Genomic DNA, 23,760 nt, shown 5'->3' on the forward strand with positions numbered 1-23,760 from the left:
TTGACCCTCTTAACGCTGCCTTCTCTTCCCTCCAGCTTACACAGATAATCTCATCATGTTGTACAGACCTTTCACCATGGTAGGAATGTTGACTGAATCTGGTCAGGGTAATATTTGCTACTTCCTGCTTTATCTTGGAGTGGAATAAAGAGGCTGAGAATATTTATTTAATAATCCTGAGAGATACTCGCTCTATTTTAACTGCCCATGCACTTGATAACTGACTGATGCTCATGAATTGGTGACTCTGAGTTGCTCTTTGCTATTGGGTTTCAAAGAAAGATTAAGGAGGATTCAATCTTTGATCCATTGTATGCCATCTGACGATTATATTTCAGCCATGGTAGCATTAATATCCTGAATCTCTCAATTCGATCCTAAGCTGTAACTTTTTAAGTTATCTGTTATTTTATATCTGGTGTTCCATTTATTTCCTTAAAACAAGCAGTTATAAACACTCTTGAATTGGCCAGAGATTGACATTATAATCAACTGAATATGTGATAATGTGCCCTGTGCCTCAATTGGTAGTACAGATTAGCCAGCATATAATAAAAATAGGAATGAAGTTCAAATCTGAATGGACGGGGTAATATCAAAATAGTAGGATAATGCCGTATGTGAAAAGAATGTCTGTGATTTAATAATAGATGTGGATGTCAAGTGAGACACCATTACAGATATTATAATTCTAATTTAGTGTGGATTATGTTGGACTTTCTGAAATTGAAGGCGAACTCTGATCTTGCCCTCCTCTTCCTTGTCTATTTTTGCCCTGGTCCCTATTGCTGCTTTTTCTCTGATCATCCCACTTTACCAAAACCAGTGAGTATCTTGACAGGGTATGATACGTTAAAACCAGTGAAAAGTCGCTTTTCTCGTTAATTAATTTAATTTATAAAAATTGTTGTAATTTGCCTTCATTGTAAATGGAAAGAACATGCTCTGAATCTGAATGGCTTGATTATAAATACAGTTGGATGTTTTTTGTTGGCATCACAGTACAGTGTGCATGGGGCATCATCTCCACTGACAAAGGTAAAATGTACAAGACCTGATGAAACCCTGCTATGTTGTCATAGTGAAGAAAAAGTCAAAATAATCTACCATGAATTTTGTTTTAACTTGTCACAAACAGCACTCAGTTCTATTGCAGTAAGGTGGCTGATCATAGATGAAACACTTTACTTGTGTTGGGAATCGCAGCTTTTACTGTATCCGAGGAACACAGTTCTGGATCTGCCTTCTCATTTTTCATGCTTTAAAGATTATCATTGTTGTGTTTAAACACTACCTTGGGTGAGATTCACTGTTTTATGGATTCAGACCTTCACTTAATATTGCAAATACACTTAATGAGTATCTTGGAGAAAAGGCTGATTAATATGTTGAAGACATTACGCTTAGTTTTATAGATGGAAACCAATTTTCTGTCCAGTTTTGTTCATAAGAATGATGGGTGTTCTGTGAGAGATAGGATTCTGCTTCATTTGGGTTTGAATCATTGCACTGAGTAGCTGTAAACAATTAACATAAAATAACCCAAACATTTTGCTGAACTGAAGTTGCGAGATGGGTTTAAATCTCTGCTCATGTTGAATAGTTTTGATTGGAGATAATTGATCTGAAACGTTAACTCTTTCTCTCCTCAAGGGTCATTTTGTTCTATTTCCAGCATTTTTCGTTTTAAATTCAAATATCCCACATCTGCAGTATTTTATGTTTGTTCTAAATCTGCACTTTTGACCACCTATTCTATTGGATTTTGAGCAAATTGTTTTGGTTAATATGCACTTTATGTTTTTTTTGCTGCTCAAGGCTATATCTTTAATTTAATAGTCAAAATTGATGTACTGCTGTACTGTTGTCTTCGCAGTCTGATAATCAGTACCAGGCTTGTTTAAAATAAATTAATTTGGAAAAAAAAATGTATACCTGGTACTCGGATGATATACTGGGAGGTGGTCATTATTCAAAAAATAGATTCATTTCACAAAGATGTTAGTACATTGGTAAAGGACACTAATCTTGTGCACTGACAGCAATTTAGTAGGTAAATACCTATAGCAAAATTACATACGAGAAAATGGCTTGTCTGCTACAGGGTAGTGGTATATTTTTATTGTCATTTTCCTGAGTACTCGCATACCCAGAGGAAACAAAAAAACGTTGCTCAACCAGTGTCCATTCAGTGTGCAGTAAAAAATACATAGAAATAAAAATACATATATCATGAACAAATTAAACACTCTACTCTCTACTAAACATCAACAGGCGTTCCGATCGGCAGCGGCACATATATGCCACACCTATCTTGCACACAGCAAACCAGAGAGCACATCACTGTACTGGTCAAGGTTGTTCCCACAATCAAGAAGAAGTGTTGTAGCCATAATCTCAGTTCTTTATCTGGCTTCTCAGGATCATATTCCCTGCAAAGGTTCTAAAGGTGAAGGTTCAGTTGCTTAAAAGTAGATGACCTCTGTTTTGCAGAGATTCACCCTGACTGAAGATCGGCTGAGCCTGGTTGGAGACACACATCAGCCTGTCAGCCAACAGTGGTTCTGAGCAACAGCTGATGACATTGTCTATGTACAGGGAGATTTGGACATGCGTATGGGATTACCTGGGATTCCGTCTGCATACTTTCAGATGGACTGGGCAAAGAGCTTTTCACAACACACAAACGATAGAAGAGAGAGATTTGATTTTATCTGGGTATATCTCTGCCACAGATGCCAATATAGATCAGTTACACCCAACACCCAATTACAGATTCCCTACCTGCATTCTATTTTTAAGCACATATCCACACAAGTACATCTGTGATATTCAGTCAAAGGCCTCATTGTCCGAGCTAATAAACATAGCCATCAACTTGACCTCTTGTGAAGGAGAAGGTATGCTGAGAAACTGTCAGAGTTCTACCTGTGTATACACCACGGGTCTATTCTAGATGAATCTCTGGTCAGAGAGGAACATAGAACTGTACAGCACAGCCCTTTGGCTCACAATGTCTATCAAACAGGATGCCAAGTGATGAATGTCAACTGCCTGCACATGATCCATATCTCTCCATTCCCTGCATATCATGTGCCTATCTAAAGACCTCTGAAATGACATATCATATCTGCCTCAATCACCGCTCCTGGCAACATATCCTGGGCACCCACTACTTTTGTGTTTAAAAAAAACTTTGCCCTGCACATCTTTAAACCTCCTCCTTCTCACTTTGGAGGAGATTGTACTTGATTGGTAAGTAGACACTAGGAACTTCAGATGCTGCTTTACAAAAAGACATGAAGTGCTGGGGTAACTCAGTGGGTCAGACAGCATCTCTGGGGAACAGGGATGAAGAAAAGTCCCGACTGGAAACGTTGCCTATCCATGTTCTCCAGAGATGCTGCCTGACCCACTGAGTTACTCCAACACTTTGTGTCTATCTGTCCCGCCCCCACCGTAGTTCTCTGACTGGTTTCACTGTCCTGATTAATTTAACCGATTGTATGCCTCGTTGTCATATTCCCCAAAGCTGACAATAATCCATTCAAACCTTCCCATGACCATCGTCTGCTTTGATCTCGTTCTCACACATTTTCCTTCCATATCTCTAGTCTCCCTCTCCTCTAACTCTCAGTCTGAAGCAAGGTCTCGACCCGAAATATCACCCAATCCTTCCCTCCAGAGATGCTGGCTGTCCCGCTGAGTTACTCCAGCATTTTGTGTCAAACTTTATGTCATTTATTGATTGATAAGGACCTAGGGATTCAATCTTGAAGTCCATATTACTGTGCAAAGAACCTGTTTAGACGCTTTCCAGAGAAATAGTGGCATATCATACCCTACATTAAAATGTTTGGGGAAACCACAAATGATGTAAAACTTGCCTGAGCTTTGTGCATTGTCCCGCCCTGTATTCAACTGTCACACAGTTAGGTGAGCCCGCCTCAGGACTTTGGGCCAATGCATTGTCAGTGTTTGAAGATAGACAGACATATTGACCCATCACTGGCGCGACCGTTAGGGGTAAAGACTGACTGGAGAGGAGCTGGCGGCATCGCTTGGACCGGACAACCCGGGTGAATACAGCGGGGGAAAAGGGCTGCCGGAGTAATGGACTGAGGTAGACACTGAGGGAGGGAATGGGCGCGGGGTGGGGTCGGGGAGAGGGAGTGAGGAGGGAAGGCCCAGGGTGTGAGCTGCCGCCCGCCGGGCGGGAGCGGTCGCTATGGTAACCCCGGTTTGCAGGCCAGCGACCCGGGCCCTGACTCAACCACCTCAACAGCTCCTGCCTCTCATCACCGGGAACGGCGGGGCTTGGTGCCTTGCAGCACAGTAAATAGGAGAAGGGAGAAACCAGGAAGTGCAGGTGCTGGAATCCCGAGCAAAACACCAAGTGCTGGAGTAAGTTTGCGGGTCAGTACCTGCGGGGGGAAAGGACAGGAGGAGAGATAAACCAACCTACCCACCCCTGACATATATGACTACGGCTGATTTAACCTGGCCTGGGATTTATGATTCCTGCTCATAACTCTCAGTCGCCCTGGCTTTGAAAAACGTAACTACTTTTACGTTAAACCCATCTGACTAGCTAGCCCTCTTAAAGGGCCTGTCCCACTTTCACGACTTAATTCAAAACCTCTGCCGAGTTTAAAGGACCTAAAAAAAAAAATCAAGATTGTGGTAATTTACGAACCCCTACGACCTTCCACGACTATGTTCACAAACTCCTATGAGTATGTCTACGAATTCCCACAACTATTTCGATGCCCTCCTTTTCACGAGTAAAAAGTTTCAATTTCTTTCATGCCGACCAGTGGACATTTTTTATTGGGCTGGAAAAAACGTCCCGACTTACCTGATGCCACGAATACTAATGGCTAGCATAACGAGCCGCTACGATATATCTACAAACTCCTATGACCTCCTATGGACTTGTTACGAACATTCTGCGAGTTTGAGTCAAGGGGAAAACTCGGGAGAATTCGTGAATTACCTTGTGACAGTGCGACAGGCCCTTAATTCTTTGGGGTAGACAATCCCAGAGATTCAGCATCTTTGAGAAGAAACTTAAATGTCCAGTCTCTTATCTTTAACCCAAATCTCCTCATTCAAGACTCTCCACTAATGAAAACATCCTGACATCTAGCCTGGAGACACATGAGACTGCAGATGCTGGAATCTTGAGTGAAAACCAAAGTGCCGTAGAAACTCAGTGGGTCAGGTAGCACTGCAAGAAATGGGCAGACCATGTTTCAGGTCAGGTCCCTTCTTCAGAACCTGAAGGCTTGGGATCCTTCTTCACTCTCTCAGAATGTTGTCTGTTCTTTTCTCTCCACAGATGTTGCCAGAACTGCTGGATTCCTCCACCACTTTGATTACAGCTTAACATTTGGCAGACGGTTAGGGGACCAATGCTGTGTGCAGTACTTCTACTATGGCCTCCAACATTCTATTCAATTGTGAAAAACCTTCCCTATTTCTAAACTGCAACCCTTTGCATAAAGATCAATATGCAATTTGCTGCATGCCTAATTTTAGTCCTGGCCATGGTTCTCCCACCACTGACCCTTTTTTCTTATTCTTTCAGCAGTTGTTATTGATGCCTGGTGAGAGATGTCATATTCCGACTGTCTTCAGTCCCTCCGGCATCAAAACAAACATCTATTACAAAGGCTGCGAGAAGAGCGACAACAGTTTGGGGTCCCGAGCAGCACGCTTCAGCCCCCAGAGAGCCATAATGGAGTCAACTCAGCAGAGATCGGAAAAGCTGCAGATTGCCAAGAGAACAGCTACAGGGCCAACAGACTAGAGGTGGTTGTAGTCATTATTATTCACTAAAGTGATGAAATGCATATCTCATATGTATGATTAAATTGCAAGTGAAGCTATAAAAATGGGGATGCTTTGGAGTCCCAAGCACAGTTCTTGGGTACCTTTCAGTTAGTCGAATACATATATTAGAACCTAGTCCAAATGCATCTGCATGACATCGTTCTACCAGTGGCTTCAATACATTTATCAGGTACACAACTCTTTTAAATGTATCATTAGTTCAACAATTAATCACAGCACGAGCCGCTGAGGATCAAAAAGGATTACAATTTAAGTACTGTATTTCCCATTACTCGCACCTTGGCAGGTTCATTTCCAGATTAGAGTAACCCCCCCCCCACCTCCCCCCCAAAAATACTGTTTCAACAATGGGAAAGGTAGAGTAAATCAGACACCTTTAGTACCAGCAAGTGTGATGTTAATTAATCTCTCACCAGTCACGTTTTGTTTCTTACAATATTGCTAATTGAGTTAAATGTTGAGCATATATATTTCTCAGTTTTTAGTGCTGTTGTGATCAGTTCTGTATTCTGTGCTTTTGTGTTGTATGGGTTTGTATTTGGCTCCTGAGAGAGTGCGTTGATTTTTCTCCTGTGAATTGTGAACAAGGGGTTCACAATCTCAGAATAAAGGCTTTGACATTCGAGGCAAGGATGAAAAGTGAGGGTAATAAATCTTTGGAATTTTCCAACAAGAGCTGTGGAGTTCAGATGCATAGTGAACTTAATAAAGAGTTTGGTACATTTTTAGACATTAAACGAATGGGGATATGGAGTTAATGCAAGAACTTAAGTAAAAGATCAATAGAATTGGAACAGTAAGGCAGCTACACTGGACTCAATGGCCTAGACTTGCTTCTGTTTATTTTGTTCTTGTGTTCTAATGACAGAATTATGTTCTCTTTTACCAGGAAGATGGCTGTTTTAGGAAGAATCCCAGTTTGAAATACAAAACTTGTTGTGAATTGCTTGGGCAACAGACGAAGAATGATGTCTTCCAACAGCCCACCGAGGTGGTAATATCTGAATCCCTGCAGAAAAGAGAAGAATCTCGAGCAGCACTTTGCACTCCCTCAATGCACAGACCCAAGAAGCAAGGTTGGGGCCTTGGCTCGGGGGATGGAGCTGGCATGGAGCTGGCAGACAGACTTCCTGTCGATAAGGCCAAAGCAGTTTCCAGTGTAGAGAAAAACTGTTCCACATCAGCAGTTATGTCACCTGGAGAAAGTTTTGTTACAGCAGTAGCACTGGGCCAGAAATGGAACACGCAAAAGCTGGATCGAAAAAGTAACCATGAGACTGAATATTTTCAAAGCTCAACTCCTTTTACCAAACCTCCTAACCCAATGTTAACAGATCAACCAGAGCTCCCTATCCCAACGTCAAGTACAATGGGAGCTGACTGCAAGCGAAGCAGTTCCCAACACTATTCCCACTCCCTTCAGCCCCTCAGTGAGAACCCAAACCCAAGATCCAAGCTAGATTCACCGTTATATGTGGACCTGCTGTTGGATGAGGGCAATGATCGACAAGGCAAGCATTTCATCAGAAATACTCAAAAACCAAAATCCATCCTCTTGGAACCACATAACAAGATAGTGAAGGTAGGTCTACTCTTATTTCCATTACTGTTGTTGCTGCAAGCTTTTTCTAGTTTGGTATTTCAAAGTCCAGAAGGTCTGAATATCCAGTTTCTGTTTTGTTTTTTTGTTGAGTTAAAGGGTAATTTGTTCCTGCAAGGTGAGCGGCTGGCTGGAATGGACATGTACGGGGATGTGTCTAAAGTGACTGGCCAGAGAGGAGGTGGATAAGAAATATGAACATGCCTGAGTAGAGGCTACAGGAACGGAAGGGTGTGGAATAGCATTGTGGCTGGAGTAGCGTGAATGGGTGCAGGCGCTATGAGTGTGCCAAAGAAAACTGGCACGGGTTATAAGAACCGTGTCATAGTATAAATGGATAAAATGGTCAGTGGGTTCTAAAACATTAATGATGTAGTGTATCAACCGCCTGTCACTGATCATTGGAGTGGATCGTGAGATTTGCAACAGCTGACCCCAGGTATGCCAGATTTACCTGTTGTCTATGTAGTTCCGTCTGTTAAACCTTTCTGTTTCATTTACAGGCAGATATAGGTCATGTGACATTCCTGTCCCCAGATGAGGAATCCAGCTTCAGTACCGAGGTTCAGTCTGTGCAACCCCTCCTGGGCTACGATTGGATAGCAGGTAATAAGCTGGGTTGTGTTATATTTGTTCTGGAATTTCAACTGTTCACCTGGGCTATAGACTATAGACTATGGAACAGCATCCCTCTTCCCATCAGAACTGCCCCCATCATCGATTCTTTTAAGTCTAGACTTAAAACTTATTTCTACTCTCAAGCCTTTCTTGAGGTTCTCTGAGGGAGTGCTGTATGTATGTATCTATGTATGTATTGCTGATCTAGGTAGCACTGTTTGAGCATGTTAGTACCTGCACCAATGTAAAGCACTTTGGTCAATGAGAGTTGTTTTTAAATGTGCTATAAAAATAAAATTGACATGACTTGACTTGGGCTACAGGGATGCCTGGAGCATTTTCCAGTAACTCTGCTTGTTGACCCCTCCTGTTGCACCTCTCCACCGTGGGATCTCTTTTGTGCAAGTTGATTGATTTTTATTTTCTGATTGGTTCTCATCAGGTCTGATAGACGTGGACTCACGGCTGTCAGAAAAATCTGAACAGTATTTCCTGGAACTGCAGAATTTCCGACGGGTGAACAAAGAAGAATGCATTCACCAAGAGTACATGGAGTAAGTATATGTTTGGGGTTTACAGAGAGTGCAAGAGTGATCTTGAGATATTGGAGTTGGATGGGGGAGTGTGTGCAAGTCCAGAATAAGGAGATGTGTCTTCTCAGGTTAACAAATTCAATACTGAAGGCTGGGATCAAAAGGAATTCCTTAACTTGCTTTGAATGATTTGAGTTATCCTGTAATTAGTATAGTATAGTATATCTTTATTGTCATTTTCCTGAGTACTCACATACCCAGAGGAAACAAAAAAACATTGCTCAACCAGTGTCTATTCAGTGTGCAGTGAAAAATAAATAGAAATAAAAATACATATATCATGAACAAATTAACACTCTACTCTCTACTAAACATCAACAGGCGTTCCGATCGGCAGCGGCACGACAGTGGCTCTGCTGCAGTGTGTCCAGGTTGGTGGTTGGTGCGCGATACTTTAGCAGGGGGCAAAGTCCGTTTATCAGTCTTATAGCCTGCGGGAAGAAGCTGAGGAGCATCCTGCTGGTTTTGCAGCTAATGCTCCTGTACCTCTTCCCAGATGGCAGGATGGAGAATATGTGATGCGATGGGTGGTAGGGGTCTTTGATGATGGAGATGGCTCTGCTGATACATCTCTTCCTGTATATGTCCAGCAGGAAAGGGAGTGGAGCACTAATAATCCTGCTGGCGGTCTTCACAATCCTGTCTAGTTGGTGCCGTTTGTACGCCTTGCAGCTCCCGAACCAGGAAGTGATGCCGTAGGTTAATGTGCTCTCGATTGTCCCCCTATAAAAGGTTCGCAGGTGTGTAGTGGGGAGACCTGCTTTCCATAGTCTTCGGAGAGGGTCTAGTCGCTGCTGGGCTCTCTTGACCAGTGCTATGGTGTTGGTCGTGGACGTCAGGTCATCTGACAGGTGGAGTCCTAGGAACTTCACGCTGCTGACCCTTTCCACATCAGCTCCATCGATGTGCAGAGGTGTATGGTGTTTTTTCCCGCCCTCCTGAAGTCAACCACCATCTCCTTAGTTTTTCCCACGTTGAGAATGAGGTTGTGGGATTTGCACCATCCTGTGAGCAGCTCCACCTCCATCCTCTACGCCGACTCATCATTGTCACTGATGAGACCCACCACTGTTGTGTCATCAGCGAACTTGTTGATGAAGTTGTTGTTGAGTCTAGCAGTACAGTCGTGTTAGACTCAACAACGTAATTGGTGGAGGCTTAGTCATTGAATATTGTTAAGACTGGGAATAATATATTTTTGGCCACATAGTGAACTGAAGAATGTAGACCTAGGACAGAAAAGTAAAATTGTTGCAGATCAGTTGCCGTAGAACATTAGGTCGTGTGGAATGGCTGAATGCAGCAAGTGAGAATTTAATTGTTCAGATTCATATCCAGTGTGAATATGATCAATAAACACGCTTGACCTCTTGAATGTGCACGAAGGGGCTCTGCGGCTCGGTATGATAAGCCAGCTGTAGAGGGCAAAGAATAGGAGCACTTGGCAATTTCCTTTTTCTGGGGATTACAGTTCGTGAATGGTCAGCTGTTTAATCCATGGCCAAAGGAAACTAGGAGCTGGTAGAAAGTTGCAATGTTCAGTAGATCTGTCAGTCTTTAATCATCTGATGTCTTCTACTTTTAGAGATGGAGAGCAAAATGATAAGCTCACAGATCAAGAGGAACTCGACTACAAAAGTCAAAGTCATCAATGTGAGTGTTGTTTTTTGTGGGGCAATGGTGTTTTATATAGTTATCCAGCAGGGAAAAAGCCCATCCGTCCATCCCATCTTTGTCGATCAAGATGCACGTCTAAGCTCTTCCCATCTGCCCGCGTTTGAGCCATATCTCATTGTACTTTTCCGGTCCTTTTCTACAAACTAAAGTTATAGATGGCTCAGTGTGTAATAATGCGGTGTCATTAAGAATAGGCATTAAGCTGAAAAACATTTTTAGACTACAGGAGAAAGAAGATTTATGGCAATTTGGTAGCAACGAGTGTTAAGGCCAAAGATCAAATCATCCATGACATTATTGAATGGCTTGGCAGGCTTGAGGGACAAAGTAGTCAACAACACCTTATTGTTGCGTTCCCATGACTCCAGTTGGTGGGTAATGTTTATTACTAGGCCCTTTGGAAAGCTGGAGAGCAGTGCTACATTAAGAATGTTGTTGGCAGTTGACAATAGGGATAGGTGTGATTCTGTCTTTCAGGCACACATTCTTACCGTGTTAACAGTCGCCTGTTTGCAGTTCCATTGGAACCAGCAGCAGCATGTGCTGTTTGTAAAACTCCCAAGTCGAAGCGACCGCACACCATGGAGGAGCCTGCTTATATCAGGTGAGATCCTGCCCATTACTGCACATACTACATGCCTACATCATTTCAACAGGTAGATTAAAGCCTTAGACTTTAAGGAAACAAGATTTCAGCTAGGGGGGTGTAAAAAAAAATGAGGATTGTTCTCTTACAGATAAATTTAAGATTACTGAACCCATTATCTTTTGTTCCTGCCACGAAATGTATTCATGTCCATTCGCATCTCTTACAGACTGGATGGAAAAGATTGCACGCAACCTTGATGTTGTGGTTCATAAGAACATGAAAAAAGTAGATACCGGAGAAGGCTATTGTACTCCTTGTGCCTGTTCCACTATTCAGTACAGTCTTGGCCGATCTTTTGCCTCAGTTACACTTTTTCCCACTAGCCCTTTATTTGTGTAGGAAAGAACTGCAGATGCTGGTTTAAGTCGAAGGTAGACAAAATGCTGGAGTAACTCAGTGGGTCAGGCAGCATCTCTGGAGAGAAGGAATGGGTGATGTTTTGGGTCGAGACCCTTAGTCAGCTCTTTATATTTGTTCTATCCTTGTGTGAAGTTCGAGTAGAGATTTACTGTACATGCTTTTCTCTGGGAAAACGGATGACTCTGCTTTGTCATTTTCTCACTCCAATTATCAGTGACCATCCTGTTTCTTTATTCATTGCTCTTTAAATGACAGACTTTTCAGTCATTGTTTGAGAAGGATTAGCAAATGTTGGTGTTCTTAAAAACAATCTGAATTAATCGGACAAATTCAATGTTTATAATACTTTCAGGGTCAGTATCCCCAGATCAACTCTGCTCCCTCCGCACACATACAAGCCTCACCGTAGGAAGAGCTTCAATCCTACTGATAGTCTGTCACTACCTTCGGTAAGTTTTGATTATGTTTGCATGCTTGAAATATAATCGTTGTGTCAGTCATCTTCATACAATTAAACCTAGGTGTACAGTCTTCAAATGGAAAGTTCTAAATGTGGCTCTATATTTGGCTGGAGTCTATAGGAAACGTTAAGAGGTATATGGGTCAAACGTGGACTAAAAAAGATGTTCCTGAGAGTTTAGAAGAATGAGCGATTGAAATGTTCAAGAGATGACAGAGATTGAGAGGATAGATACCAAGAATCCGCTTCTCTCTGTTGGACAGTTTAAAGATAAGTGTCATAGTTTTAAGGAAATGGTGATGTTTTTGAACTGATGAAAAATGTCTTTGTGTAGACGATTGTAAATCTTTGGAGTTTTCTGCCAAGAGGGCTGTGCATGTTTCGCCATTTCATGTTAAGATCAATAAGCATTGATCGCTCAGCGAATTCACATATTAGACTGGACAGGAAAATAGAAGAAGATAGACAAAAAAGCCAGAGTAACTCAGCGGAACAGGCAGCATCTCTGGAGGAAAGGAACAGTTTCGTGTTGAGACCCTTCTTCAGAAGTTGGGTTTAGCTATGATCCTGAACTTGAGAGGGCGTTCAAGGAGCCAAATTTGTTTATTTCCATCTTTGTTTTGTGCTAATGTCACTTATCACCAATCAGCACTTTGTGTTGAGAAAGGAATAGTAACTGACCGCAGGTGAGGGTAGGCTCAGGCTTGGTTATGTGTTTTACACTGTCAAAGTATTGTGAATGTACATTTTTTTTTAAAGTGTCTGATCTTGCCTTGTTTTACCTTGTAGCACTGTCTATTGGGCTGGGAAAATTCCATGCCTTCTACAACTCCCGTAGCAAGTACCTTGGATTTGCACAGTGCATTGGAAGACAAAAAAACTTCTGTGCCATTGAGTCCTAATCACTCCATTATGGTAAGATGCTAATACTGTTATTTAATATCCTGCCATATCCAATAGTTAATGAAACACCTCTGATCATTGTGGTTGAATGTGAATTACTCAATATCAAATGGCACAAAATGTTGAATGGTTTTCAGCCTTATTGAAAGGCATCTATGGGATTTAGTCTCCATGCATTACTCCTTTTAAACAGAATCGGTTTAAGGTACTGTCTCTGCAGCAGTGGGTGAACTTTTATTCGAGATGAACGATCTAATTGGCGCCCCGTTACATGTTACAGAAAATTATTATCTGCTTCTTCAAATAACTTTTTCTCACTTCACAACTTGTTACAACGTTAATCGACTTCACATTTAAATTCTTTTCACCGTGGACAATTTGCTCAGGTCAATATTCAGCTTTTTCATAAATTTTAAAATAAAGGTGGAATCAGCCCAAGGTGTGACCAACATCTCTATGAATTACGTTGTGTCCTATTATGGAAGAATAAAAATGGCATTCCACAACTGACCGAACCCCAAGGCTGTCCTCAATATGGGGGACAAAAGTTAGGGACATTTAAAGTGGAGGCATAATATACAGAAAAGAGTGTAATGGTTCATTAGTGGTGCATTCTTTTCTGTAATTTTTGTGAAGAAAGAGCTGACTGGTAACAACATTGTGCTTTTGTTTTAGAGTGCTGCTGCAGTGTCTCGAGTGGCTGGAGGCACCAGAACAGATGAGTTGCTGGACTTCTCACGTTCAACACGGTACCAATTTCAGAAACTAGAGCAAAGCCTGAAATTGAGATAAAAATCAGCTCTCATTCACCTTCCTAGCCTTTGGGTGCACACGCACACACACACCCACATATCAAGAGCATTGTATTCATAGGTACGGTTTCCCTTCATAATACTGGGACGTATCTTGCCTCTGAATCTGAGCTTCTCACTTGGTGTGCAAGTTTCTTACCTGGTGTAAAACTACCTCAAGTGCAATATTTTCAGTAAGATGGAATGTCTGCTGAAGGGAACCCCAGTAAATTGTTCTTCATTTCTGATTTAGCAGTCTTTCTTGGAGAGAAAACTACAGCTGATATGCACAAGTAACAGCATTACTCTCAGCATTTGATGAGCAGGTTGTTTTGGACATCCATGTGTGTGGACATTTATTGTCGTGTGTCTACGTGCTAGGGGTGAGACTATGCATATTCCAATTAGTTGCCTTGGTTGCTTCTCCTGCAGTGAGTTTTCATCTGCTGTTGGTAGATGTTATTTCTTTCTGGGTTGATAATACCTGTCATCTGTAGAAGATGTGTAGCAAACTGCAGAGGAGATTCGTGCAGAGTTTTTACTTTTATATTTTTGTGCTTTTAATATGGTTTTATTGTTTGTTTTTATTCATTGAAAAAATGATCTAATTATTACAAATCAATAATGAGTTGGTGTGAATGGTATTTCTACAAGTGCAGTGTGGCAATGTTCTTGAGCTAAAGGGAATATATCATAATGATAAACCATAAGATCACTAATAATTTATTAATTAGTAGAGCCACTCATTACATTTCTGACTGTAAAATTGTTGAAATGGCTTCACCTGGGTAGATGTGCAGCTTTTGATTGCCACTGTGTGTCTTCAGCCTGATCTTACTGTATTTATATGATATTATAAACACTGATTATTGCTTACAATGTGTGTTCTGGCTGCTGGTGCGGGTCAGTCTCATTTACCATTCTTCTATTGCAATCAGTTTCTCACTTTGGAATTCTCTTTGTCTATTTTTTTTACACCTGTGCTCCCTAACTCAATATTACCATGGTGTGCCTATTGCCTTATTTGCAACATTCAGTGCCTCTTTGTGTGTATGAAATACTCAAAGTTTTGTCACCATGGCTCTCAATTTAATCACGGTGAAGTTCCAAAAATAATTAGATAAAGAAGAGAGAATGTTTTGGTTAACGATGAATATCGGCCAGGTCATTAGAGAGAACTCCTTCCTATACTATAAGATATATTTTATGTCCATCACAGGGAGGCAGAGGGTTGGTTTAACATTGTAAGGAAAATTGCAAAGCTTGAGTGCCTTCTCAGTTCTGCAATTGAATTATCGGAATAGTCATGTGCTCAAGTTTTTGAACTAAATTGAACTAAACCTTTGTAAATTCAGTGAATTGTGATTTCAACAAATAGCAGGCTTTGTGGTGGCGACAAGATCCTTGAAATCACAATTCACTGAATTTACAAAGGTCACGGGACACTAAGCCTGTTTTTTCTACAGACACTAAAAAGAGACACAGTTTACATTGGGAGTCCCCTTCTGAATGAGCAAAAAACGGAGTAACTTTGTAAAGCTGCTTACACATTATAAAGCTAAGGGATAAGCATCGCAAATACCAAGGATAGCAATAGTTTAATCAAATGGTGTTCATTTTTTCTTATAAATTGTGAACATCATGGCGTGATTGGTAAGGTTTCCTGGGAATCTGAGAACAGTCCACGTACTATCATGCATGGGTGTATTAGCAGGCTAAATGTGTCCGAATGTGCAGGTATAATGAATGTAATAGTGTGAGAACTGGGCCAAAAATGGGGTTTGTGGGTACCATGAGCCACACTTGAGCTTCTTTTGTAAGGGTTTTATGAACGTTGATTTCCCCCCCTTTCATATCTTGTATGGACGTCACCCACAATCACTTCACCTCTGACGTGTATATGTACGGTAACGTGTGTGGTAATATTTTCTGCAAATAAATTTAATATTTAAATTCAATTGAATTGCACAATTCTGATCTGTTCTACCTGTATACAGAAGTATTGGCACATAGAACGATGTGGATTAAAAATGTTCAAGTGAATATAGATTATTAGTACCTTTGGGTCAGATGCATTCTGTATTATGTTGTTGGAACATTTAAACTGTACACCACACATATAATAAACCTCTGACCAGTCAGTGCATAAACATGCATCAGCAGGTCTGATGCTGAATTAACCATTTTAAGCAAACTGCTGTATTATTCTCCAGTGTGAATGTGTTAATGCTCTTCCGATTTAGCTGTCGATCTTGAATTGAACAAATTTGATTAGCCAAGCATGTATACATACAAGGAATTAACAACTCGCAAGTAGCAACACGATACACAGTAAACAATTAAAAATGAACCATTATCATTTAAACATGTGAAGAATGAAACAAAATATCAGAGCAAATGGAGGCTACAGACTTTTGGCTATTGAGTAAAGCCACTGCTCACTGGGGAAAAAAGCTGTTTTTATGTCTTGACATATGTACAGCAGATAAAATAATAAGGTAGTCTAGGGAAGTTGGGGGAACTGTAATGCACTTGCTGTTAAAGGACATTAAAAATATTAGCTTTTCATTGAAGTAGTCAACAAGAAAACATAATATGCCAATGTCTGAGGAGCTAACATTGAAGCCCATGATCACCTGTGGAGTTGAATGAAGTAAGGTATGAATCAGCCATGGTTAGACAGGAAGTTGATCATTTGAAAGCTGCAGTTAGTATACTCCAGCAGAATTTCCAGATGCAATGACAGGGACCAGATCACACATTATAAAGGATAAATAAAGACTTTAGAAAGTGACTAATGTCCTACACAGTTGCATCGTGCAATGAAGGCAAACAACCCATTCACCTTTTGTTACCACCCTATCAATATGTGCTGCCACCTTCAATGAGGGATGAACTTGGATTCTAACTCCGCACATAGATAGAAACATAAAAAATAGGTGCAGGAGGAGGCCATTCGTCCCTTCGAGCCACGATGCTGTTCAGCCTTGTCATACTTCACGTCAAGAATTTGGAGTTTCTAGAGATAAGATTTTACCTTGGAGGCTGAATCCTAACTGACGAGTTAGTGATGAGTTCTTACGACAAAATGAACGCACTGGATAGAGCACTTCCATTTGGATTATTTTCTAGCCACTGTTTAAGCAGAGTAATCCCTCCTGTGTCCATGGATGGGTAGGAAGCGCAGATATTGGTTTAAACCGAAGATAGACACAAAATGCTGCAGATACTCAGCGGGTCAGTGGAGCAATTTGCTGAGTTACTCCAATTTTTTGTGTCTACCTATATCCATACTCGGCTGCATGACGGTGTAGTACGAGTTCTCCATGGTGCAGCGAGACACTGCCAGAACCACGGGTTGTGATCCTCAAGCTTAATGTTTCTCTGCGTTGTAAAGTAGTTGTTTTGCCGGTCACGTTGTGTGGTGGGTGCACACACACACACACACACACACACACACAGACACACACACACACAGGCAGCCACACACACAGGCAGCCACACACACAGGCAGCCACACACAGACACACACACACAGACACACACACACACACACACACACACACACACACACACACACACACACAGCCACACACACACACACACACACACACACACAGACACACACACACACACACACACACACACACACACACACACACACACACACACACACACACACACACACACACACACACAACACACACACACACAGACACACACACACACACACACACACACACACACACACACACACACACACACACACACACACACACACACACACACACACACACACACACACACACACACACACACACACACACACACACACAGACACACACACACACACACACACACACACACACACACACACACACACACACACACACACACACACACACACACACACACACACACACACACACACACACACACACACACACACACACACACACACACACACAGAGACACACACACACAGACACACACACACACACACACACGCGCATCGAGGGCACGGGTTGGGTTGCCTGGTTACAGCGTCCTGACATTGAAAGATGTCGCCGCTGTTGGTGGTGGCGCTTTTGCTGGGCGGAGCCGCAGCGGAGCAGGAGCAGGAGCTGGGGGCCTGGCCCGGGGCAGGAGGTAATCAGAGAAGATGGGAGATCCAGAGTTGGGCGGCACTAGTCCACGAGAAGCACGGCCAGGTCCAAGAGAAAGACTCTTACCCCCGGGGACATGTTGACTGACTGGCTGGAAGGAGCTGCCCTTAATCCTGGGGCAGAGCTGATCCACCACCAGTTAAATCAGTAGAGTTTGGAGAAATCGGCCCATGTGACAAACGCGATCACATCACAAGGCCTGATGATTTTTGAAGTAGCCCCCCCCCCCTTCCCCCTCACTCCATCCCCTCTCCCTTCCCACTTCTCCTACCAGTCTTACTGTCTACGACTACATTTTATCTCTGTCGACCTGAAACGTCACCCATTCCTTCTCAAAGATGCTGCCTGTCCCGCTGAGTTACTCCAGCATTTTGTTGTGTCTACCCTGATGATCACATAGTCAGCAGCTGGACCCTCATTACTGCAGGCAGGCCCACTGTGTCAAACACTGCTGCGACCTTTTCAAACGCCCTCGCTCCCCTTTACCTCCCATCGCCTTCCTTTCAATAACATGGGTATGAGTTCGGCCCCATGCTTTTTTCCCCTCTAGCAGTAAAATCGACAGCCATGGGATAGGCGTAAAACAGAGTGAGGAGTGGGCGTGTCCTTATAGAATACCAGAAGTTTTGTCAATGTGACAGAAAATTCGCACATTTGCTGAAATGTTGAAGCAGGAACCAGAAATGTTAAGTTGATATGTCATTGAGACTTGAGGTCTGTCGGACTATAGTGGCAAAGGTTTGGGGATTTCCATTTAAGATAATAAAGATCTCAAATTCTAGGGAGTACTCGCGTAAAATTAAGTAGGGGGAATTAAAAAGCAGAGGATAACTGGTGGATAGTTGTTTTCCTGATTGGAGGGAAGTTTTTAGTGTTTTCTTTCCAATTATTGGTGTGGACCACTGCTCTCTTTGAAATATTATAGCTTAGGACGGTGGGGCTTAATTTCAAAATTGGAACCCAGAAATGTAAGAAGAATAGACAATGGGAAGATATAGTTAGCTGGAAAAATTACATAAGCACATAAGAGAAAGCATGGAAACAGATTCTTCGGTCCAATTTATCCATGCTGCCCAAGATGCCCATCTAAGCTAGATACATTTGCCAGCATTTGACCCAAATCCCTCTAAACTTTTCCTATCAGTGTATCAATCTTCTAAATGTTATTTGTCTACATGTTTCACCTCTTCCTCTGGCAGCTCGGTCCCAAAACGTACCATTGTGTGTGTGTGTGTGTGGAAAAAGTTGCCAGTCAGGTTCCTATTAATCCTTTTCCCCCTTAACTTAAACCAGTGCCTTCTTGTTTTTGATTTCCCCAGCCGTGAGGAAAATACTGTGTGCATTCACCCTATCTATGTCTCTCATTATGTTACATATCTCTGCAAGATCACCCCTCAATCTCCTACACTCCAATGAATAAAGTCCCAGCCTGTACAATCTCTCCTGACAACATCCTTTTAAATGTTTTCTGCGCTCTTTCCTGATTGATGGCATCTTTCCCGTAGTACGGGACCAAATCTGAACGCAATACGCCAAATATCAGGTCTCCATAATATCCCAGGTGTGGACTTACCAACTGCAACATTCCATCCTAACTTCTGTACCCAGTGTCCTCACTGATGAAGGTGTGCAAAAGCCTGCCTACCTTTGATGTCATTTTCAGGAAACTATGTACGTCCTAGGGCCCTGAGTAGCACAGTCCTCATAGGGCCTTAACATTCATTGAGAAAGTCATACAGATTTGACTTCCTAAAATGCAACACCTCGCACTTATCTGTATTAAACTCCATTTGTCTTTCCTTCAAGATTCAATTTATTTGTCATTTGGACCCCTTGAGGTCCAAACAAAATGACGTTTCTGCAGCCATACATTACAAACAAATAGACCCAAGACACAACATAATTTACATAAACATCCATCACATTGCTGTGATGGAAGGCCAAAAAAACTTATCTCTCCACTGCACTCCCCCCCCCCCCACCCGATGTTCCTTGACCAACTAACTCAGCTGTAATTTTTGATAACCTTCATTATCACATATTTTAGTGTAATCTGCAAATTTACCAACCATGCCTTGTAGCTTCTTATCCAACTTATTGATATAGATGACAAGCAACCACAGGAGCTAAAGCCAGCATAGATCAGACACGATCACGTTGAATGGTGAGGCAGGTTTGAGTGGCCTATTCATGCGTTCTGAAGCCATGTATCAATAGAGAAACCAAGGATGTAGTGTGCAAATCCTTGAACATGACAAAAACTTTGGACGATCCTTTTTGAGAAAACATTAGATTATTGGGTTTACTGGGATAGAAATAGAAAATAAAGCAAAGGCATTGTACTGGATTTTATAAAACATTGCTTAGACCTCAATTTTGCATCATCCATTTTAGGAAGCATGTCAGCGGTTGCGAAAGTGCAAGGGAGATTTACAATATTGCTAGTTAGGATCAAAGTCTTGAAAAACCTTGAGACACGAAAGAAACCATGAACTTCTTAGAGAAAGTAATGTTAAAGAAAGAATGCTGGTCATCTGGAACACAATTGTTGGTCCCACTTATTTTTCAAAATAGTCGAACTCTTGAGTCCAGAATGTGCCAAGTTAAGAGATGAGGTATGCTCCTCGGGCTTATGTTGATCTTGTGAAATGTAACGAGGAAGTACCGGAAATACCCAGCAGTATAGGCAGCATCTGTGGAAAAAGAAAGCCTTTTTATTTCAGATTTCTATGGTATTTGATTTTAGTTGAATGTTGACTTTCATTCGAATGCCCTTGGATGCTGACAGCAGAGAAATCAGTCACACTGAGATAGAGAAATAAAAGGAAGGGTAGCTGGGAGCTCATTTTCACATTTATTTACAGAATGAAGTTATTTTATAAAGTGCCAAAGTATTTAATCGTCATATATACTGACAGCCAAACAATATTCTTACTTGCAGCAACATAACAGGCCTGTGGATATAGTGCACAGAGATGATATATAATAAACAAAAAATCAATAAATTAGTTACTACTGACACTAGTTCAAAATCAACCCCAAAGTACTTCATGTAACTAAAGACCTTCATGGTTGAGGTTAGTGTTGTGTAGTGGAATATCGCAAGGAGACATGATGATTCACTGTCGGAGAGGAAGAACTGGAAAAAATGCATTTATGTAAACGTAGCTCCCGAGGCAGTGGGTAGGTGAGGTGGAGGATGTTCTGCGATTTGTGTAGAAGATTCTGTTGAGGATGGCCACCTGCAGACAGATGGGTGGTTTGTAGGGCTGTGGAGAAAAAGCCAGGGACTAGATTGCTCTTGCAAAAAGCTGCCATGGACTCAATGGCCTTCTTCTGCGCACAGCTTTTTGTGATGAGGTACTTAACGAGTGATTCATTTCACTAGCTGATTTGATAATAGATTGCTAATTTCACACAAGATGGTTGGAACTGTTTTTTTTTCCGAGAGCATTGTCACAGCAGTGTCCATTAGTCACTTGGTTTGTAAAGATGTGAAAGAATGAGTTTGGAGGGAAAACAGGACATTGGGAATAAACTGGTTACCTCTTGTGCTGCATGGATCCATGTCTGGATGCAGAGATTTGTGATCAGAACATTTCTATTTATTTCAGAGTATCTAAATGGCTAAATGAGAGTGGGGGAAGTGCTATGACAAACAAAGCAGCAAGTTCTGAAAGTAATTTAAACAGACCTTGCTTTGCTGGCTGAAGCAATTTATTTGAAATGTTTGCTATTTGTTTAATTTCAAATTCTTGGGGAATCCCAGATATTAATCACCATCTGGGAGCACTAAATATGTTGTAGCGTGGAGTTTGGTGTGACAGTCTATGCCTCCTGTGTTCCCAGATGGTGCAGATTTCCATTGGATTGAGTGGGAACCCTGGGTGTGTATGTGCGACATTGGCAAGCAAGGCCGCATCCGATATTTCGTGGTGTCAACGAATGCTGAAAACAGCAACGTGAGCCTGGATGATTTCTGGCAGCTGAAACCATGTTCCCACATCGACTGTATGAACTGTCAGCACGATGAGTGCCCAATGGTAGCAGGCGGAGGTGCATCATCCCCACGATTTGGCCACCGGTTCTCACGGCCAGCTCCTGACAACCTGCGCGCCCACAACACCAAACCTGCCGCAGCAGATTCCTACGACAGTCTCCCAGTGATCGATGATGTTGGATAGGAAGAACAGGCAACTGCATACACCTGGGTGGCCAGCATCACAGCTCTAATCAGTCATCGGAAATAAATCATAATACAAAGAATCTGTTTAATTTGATGTTTCAATGTCCTGATATCCTTGTGAGACTGACCATGAAACATAACTTCCATTGACATCCAATTGGCCTGGCACCAGATCTGAACCCTTATCGACACCCACATTTGATCTCTCGAGGGAGATGAGGCCAATCAATCATACTGGGCCAGCCAAGGTTGGGCCGATGAGACCCTGTACCCAAAGCTAGTTTTGCAACATCAAACAAAAAACAACAACGTTGGAAGAACTCTGGGTCGAGCAGCATCTGTGGAAGGAGGTGTCGACTTGCACCTTTTGCCTCCACAAATGCTGCTTGACCCACCAAGTTATTCCAGAATTCTGTTTTTTGTTCTAGATTCCGGTATCAGCAGTCTCTTTTGTCTTCAAACTCTAACCGTGGTTGTTCTTGTGTGTAGAAACGGACTTGAACATAGCAATAGACTAGGTGCGGCACAAAACTGGTTACTTGGCCCAAGCAGTCCATGCAGGCTTTACTTTCTTAAATGTATTTCCTAATGTTATTTATTCTCCTTTATCTATATATCCAATCTAATCCTAATTGCTGCCATTTATGATTCAGTCAATAATCCTTATGTTCCATGGCCTTGCAGATGTGTAAGAAGTTTTTCTTAACTGTTGTTTTAAATTTCTTACATTCAATGATGTCTAAAACTCCTCGTCTTAACACTATTTCTGGTCAAATTTTATTTTTGTATTTCCTGTAGATGCAGCAGTTGTATTTCCTGTAGATACAGCACCCATGGAAGCCATGCAGCACCACGAAACTTGCTTGAAGCACTCTGTTCTCTCTTGGTTTAACTGAGACCCAGCCATTTCTGGTGTCCTGCAGTTTATAGATGAGTGGATGTGGAAGGGATATGACTGATGTGCTTCACATTATGAAAGTGCAGATATGAACAATGCTGGGTGTCGGTGAATGTCATTATGACTGATGTGGATCTGAGACCATGTAAGGCTAAGGGATTGATCTGGAGCACAGAGGCAGACTTTTGGGGATTATCTCCTGAAACACAGAGGCAGATCCTTCATGATTGCCTCCTGAAATTGATGAGTATCAAACACCAGAGCCAATATTTTAATTTGAAACCAATTTTGACACAGAGGCCAAAGCTCAGCCTTCGAGAAATGAATGAGTTGAAGATCTAAACTGGGCTAAAGATAACATTTGCTTTAATGTATATAGCATAGAATCATTGTGCAGATATGTAATTTTTTGTTGGTTTCAGCAAATTCTTTTATTGCTCCATTTTACTATCTGTTTTGTCACATTTTGTTTTCTCTTGTAAGATCTGCACTCGATTATCTGTTTTTTATTTTGCTTATAGGTTGTTCCTTATCTCTTAGTTGCACATTTTGAACTGTATACTAATTATGTGTCACAGCAAGTTCTGTTTTCACAGCTTCTCTTATGTTCATTTATTTTGCCTAATCTGATTATCATAGCTCGACATTACTTTATGAAATTCTAGAATTTCACAATGGTTTCTACGTTTAATTGAATTAAACCATATAATGGTCACTAACTGAACAATATTCATGCATGGTTAAGCTTTTAACTAAATCTACATTATTACTCTGTACAAAATCCAATATGGACAGATCTAAAACTGGTTATAGACAATAGGCAATAGGTGCAGGAGTAGGCCATTTGGCCCTTCAAGCCAGCACCGCCATTCAATGTGATCATGGCTGATCATCGCCAATCAGTACCACGTTCCTGCCTTCTCTCCATATCCCCTGACTCCGCTATTTTTAAGAGCCCTATCTAGCTCTCTCTCGAAAGCATCCAGAGAACCTGCCTCCGCCG

The 23,760-nt window shown here is 41.8% G+C and overlaps 2 protein-coding genes across 7 annotated transcripts; both read left to right on the forward strand.

Annotated features, from left to right (window-relative positions):
- The first annotated feature begins 3,975 nt into the window (after nucleotides 1–3,975).
- Nucleotides 3,976–15,869, forward strand: miip (migration and invasion inhibitory protein). Of its 6 annotated transcripts, none has more exons than XM_055659263.1 (10): nucleotides 3,976–4,123; nucleotides 5,594–5,814; nucleotides 6,746–7,438; nucleotides 7,960–8,062; nucleotides 8,517–8,628; nucleotides 10,253–10,320; nucleotides 10,822–10,948; nucleotides 11,706–11,802; nucleotides 12,603–12,728; nucleotides 13,392–15,865. In XM_055659263.1, the coding sequence occupies exons 2-10, from the start codon at nucleotides 5,617–5,619 to the stop codon at nucleotides 13,506–13,508; spliced, it is 1,641 nt and encodes a 546-aa protein (XP_055515238.1). In that variant the 5' UTR covers nucleotides 3,976–4,123; nucleotides 5,594–5,616; the 3' UTR covers nucleotides 13,509–15,865. The 6 variants fall into 6 exon arrangements, 5 of the variants coding, with proteins under 5 accessions (XP_055515238.1, XP_055515236.1, XP_055515239.1 ...); XM_055659261.1 differs by having other exon boundaries at nucleotides 3,986–4,123; nucleotides 5,591–5,814; XM_055659264.1 differs by lacking the exon at nucleotides 3,976–4,123 and adding an exon at nucleotides 4,181–4,404 and having other exon boundaries at nucleotides 5,591–5,814.
- A 1,193-nt stretch (nucleotides 15,870–17,062) lies between these two features.
- Nucleotides 17,063–23,433, forward strand: LOC129711565 (thrombospondin type-1 domain-containing protein 8-like). Its single transcript, XM_055659268.1, has 2 exons — nucleotides 17,063–17,656; nucleotides 21,523–23,433. Exons 1-2 carry the CDS (start codon nucleotides 17,569–17,571, stop codon nucleotides 21,855–21,857), a joined length of 423 nt encoding a protein of 140 aa, XP_055515243.1. The 5' UTR covers nucleotides 17,063–17,568; the 3' UTR covers nucleotides 21,858–23,433.
- The last annotated feature ends 327 nt before the right edge of the window (nucleotides 23,434–23,760 follow it).

The sequence above is a fragment of the Leucoraja erinacea genome, chromosome 30 (assembly GCF_028641065.1).
Source record: "Leucoraja erinacea ecotype New England chromosome 30, Leri_hhj_1, whole genome shotgun sequence".
NCBI classification, from domain to species: domain Eukaryota; kingdom Metazoa; phylum Chordata; class Chondrichthyes; order Rajiformes; family Rajidae; genus Leucoraja; species Leucoraja erinaceus.

Bases quoted from the DNA above. Each gene is read 5' to 3' on its own strand.
- LOC129711565 (XM_055659268.1), top strand. From the start codon at position 17,569: ATGTCGCCGCTGTTGGTGGTGGCGCTTTTGCTGGGCGGAGCCGCAGCG. The intron at 17,657-21,522 runs GTAATCAGAGAA...CTGTGTTCCCAG, and splicing joins GGCCTGGCCCGGGGCAGGAG to ATGGTGCAGATTTCCATTGG.
- miip (XM_055659263.1), top strand. From the start codon at position 5,617: ATGTCATATTCCGACTGTCTTCAGTCCCTCCGGCATCAAAACAAACAT. The intron at 8,629-10,252 runs GTAAGTATATGT...TTCTACTTTTAG, and splicing joins ATTCACCAAGAGTACATGGA to AGATGGAGAGCAAAATGATA. The intron at 10,949-11,705 runs GTGAGATCCTGC...TAATACTTTCAG, and splicing joins GAGGAGCCTGCTTATATCAG to GGTCAGTATCCCCAGATCAA.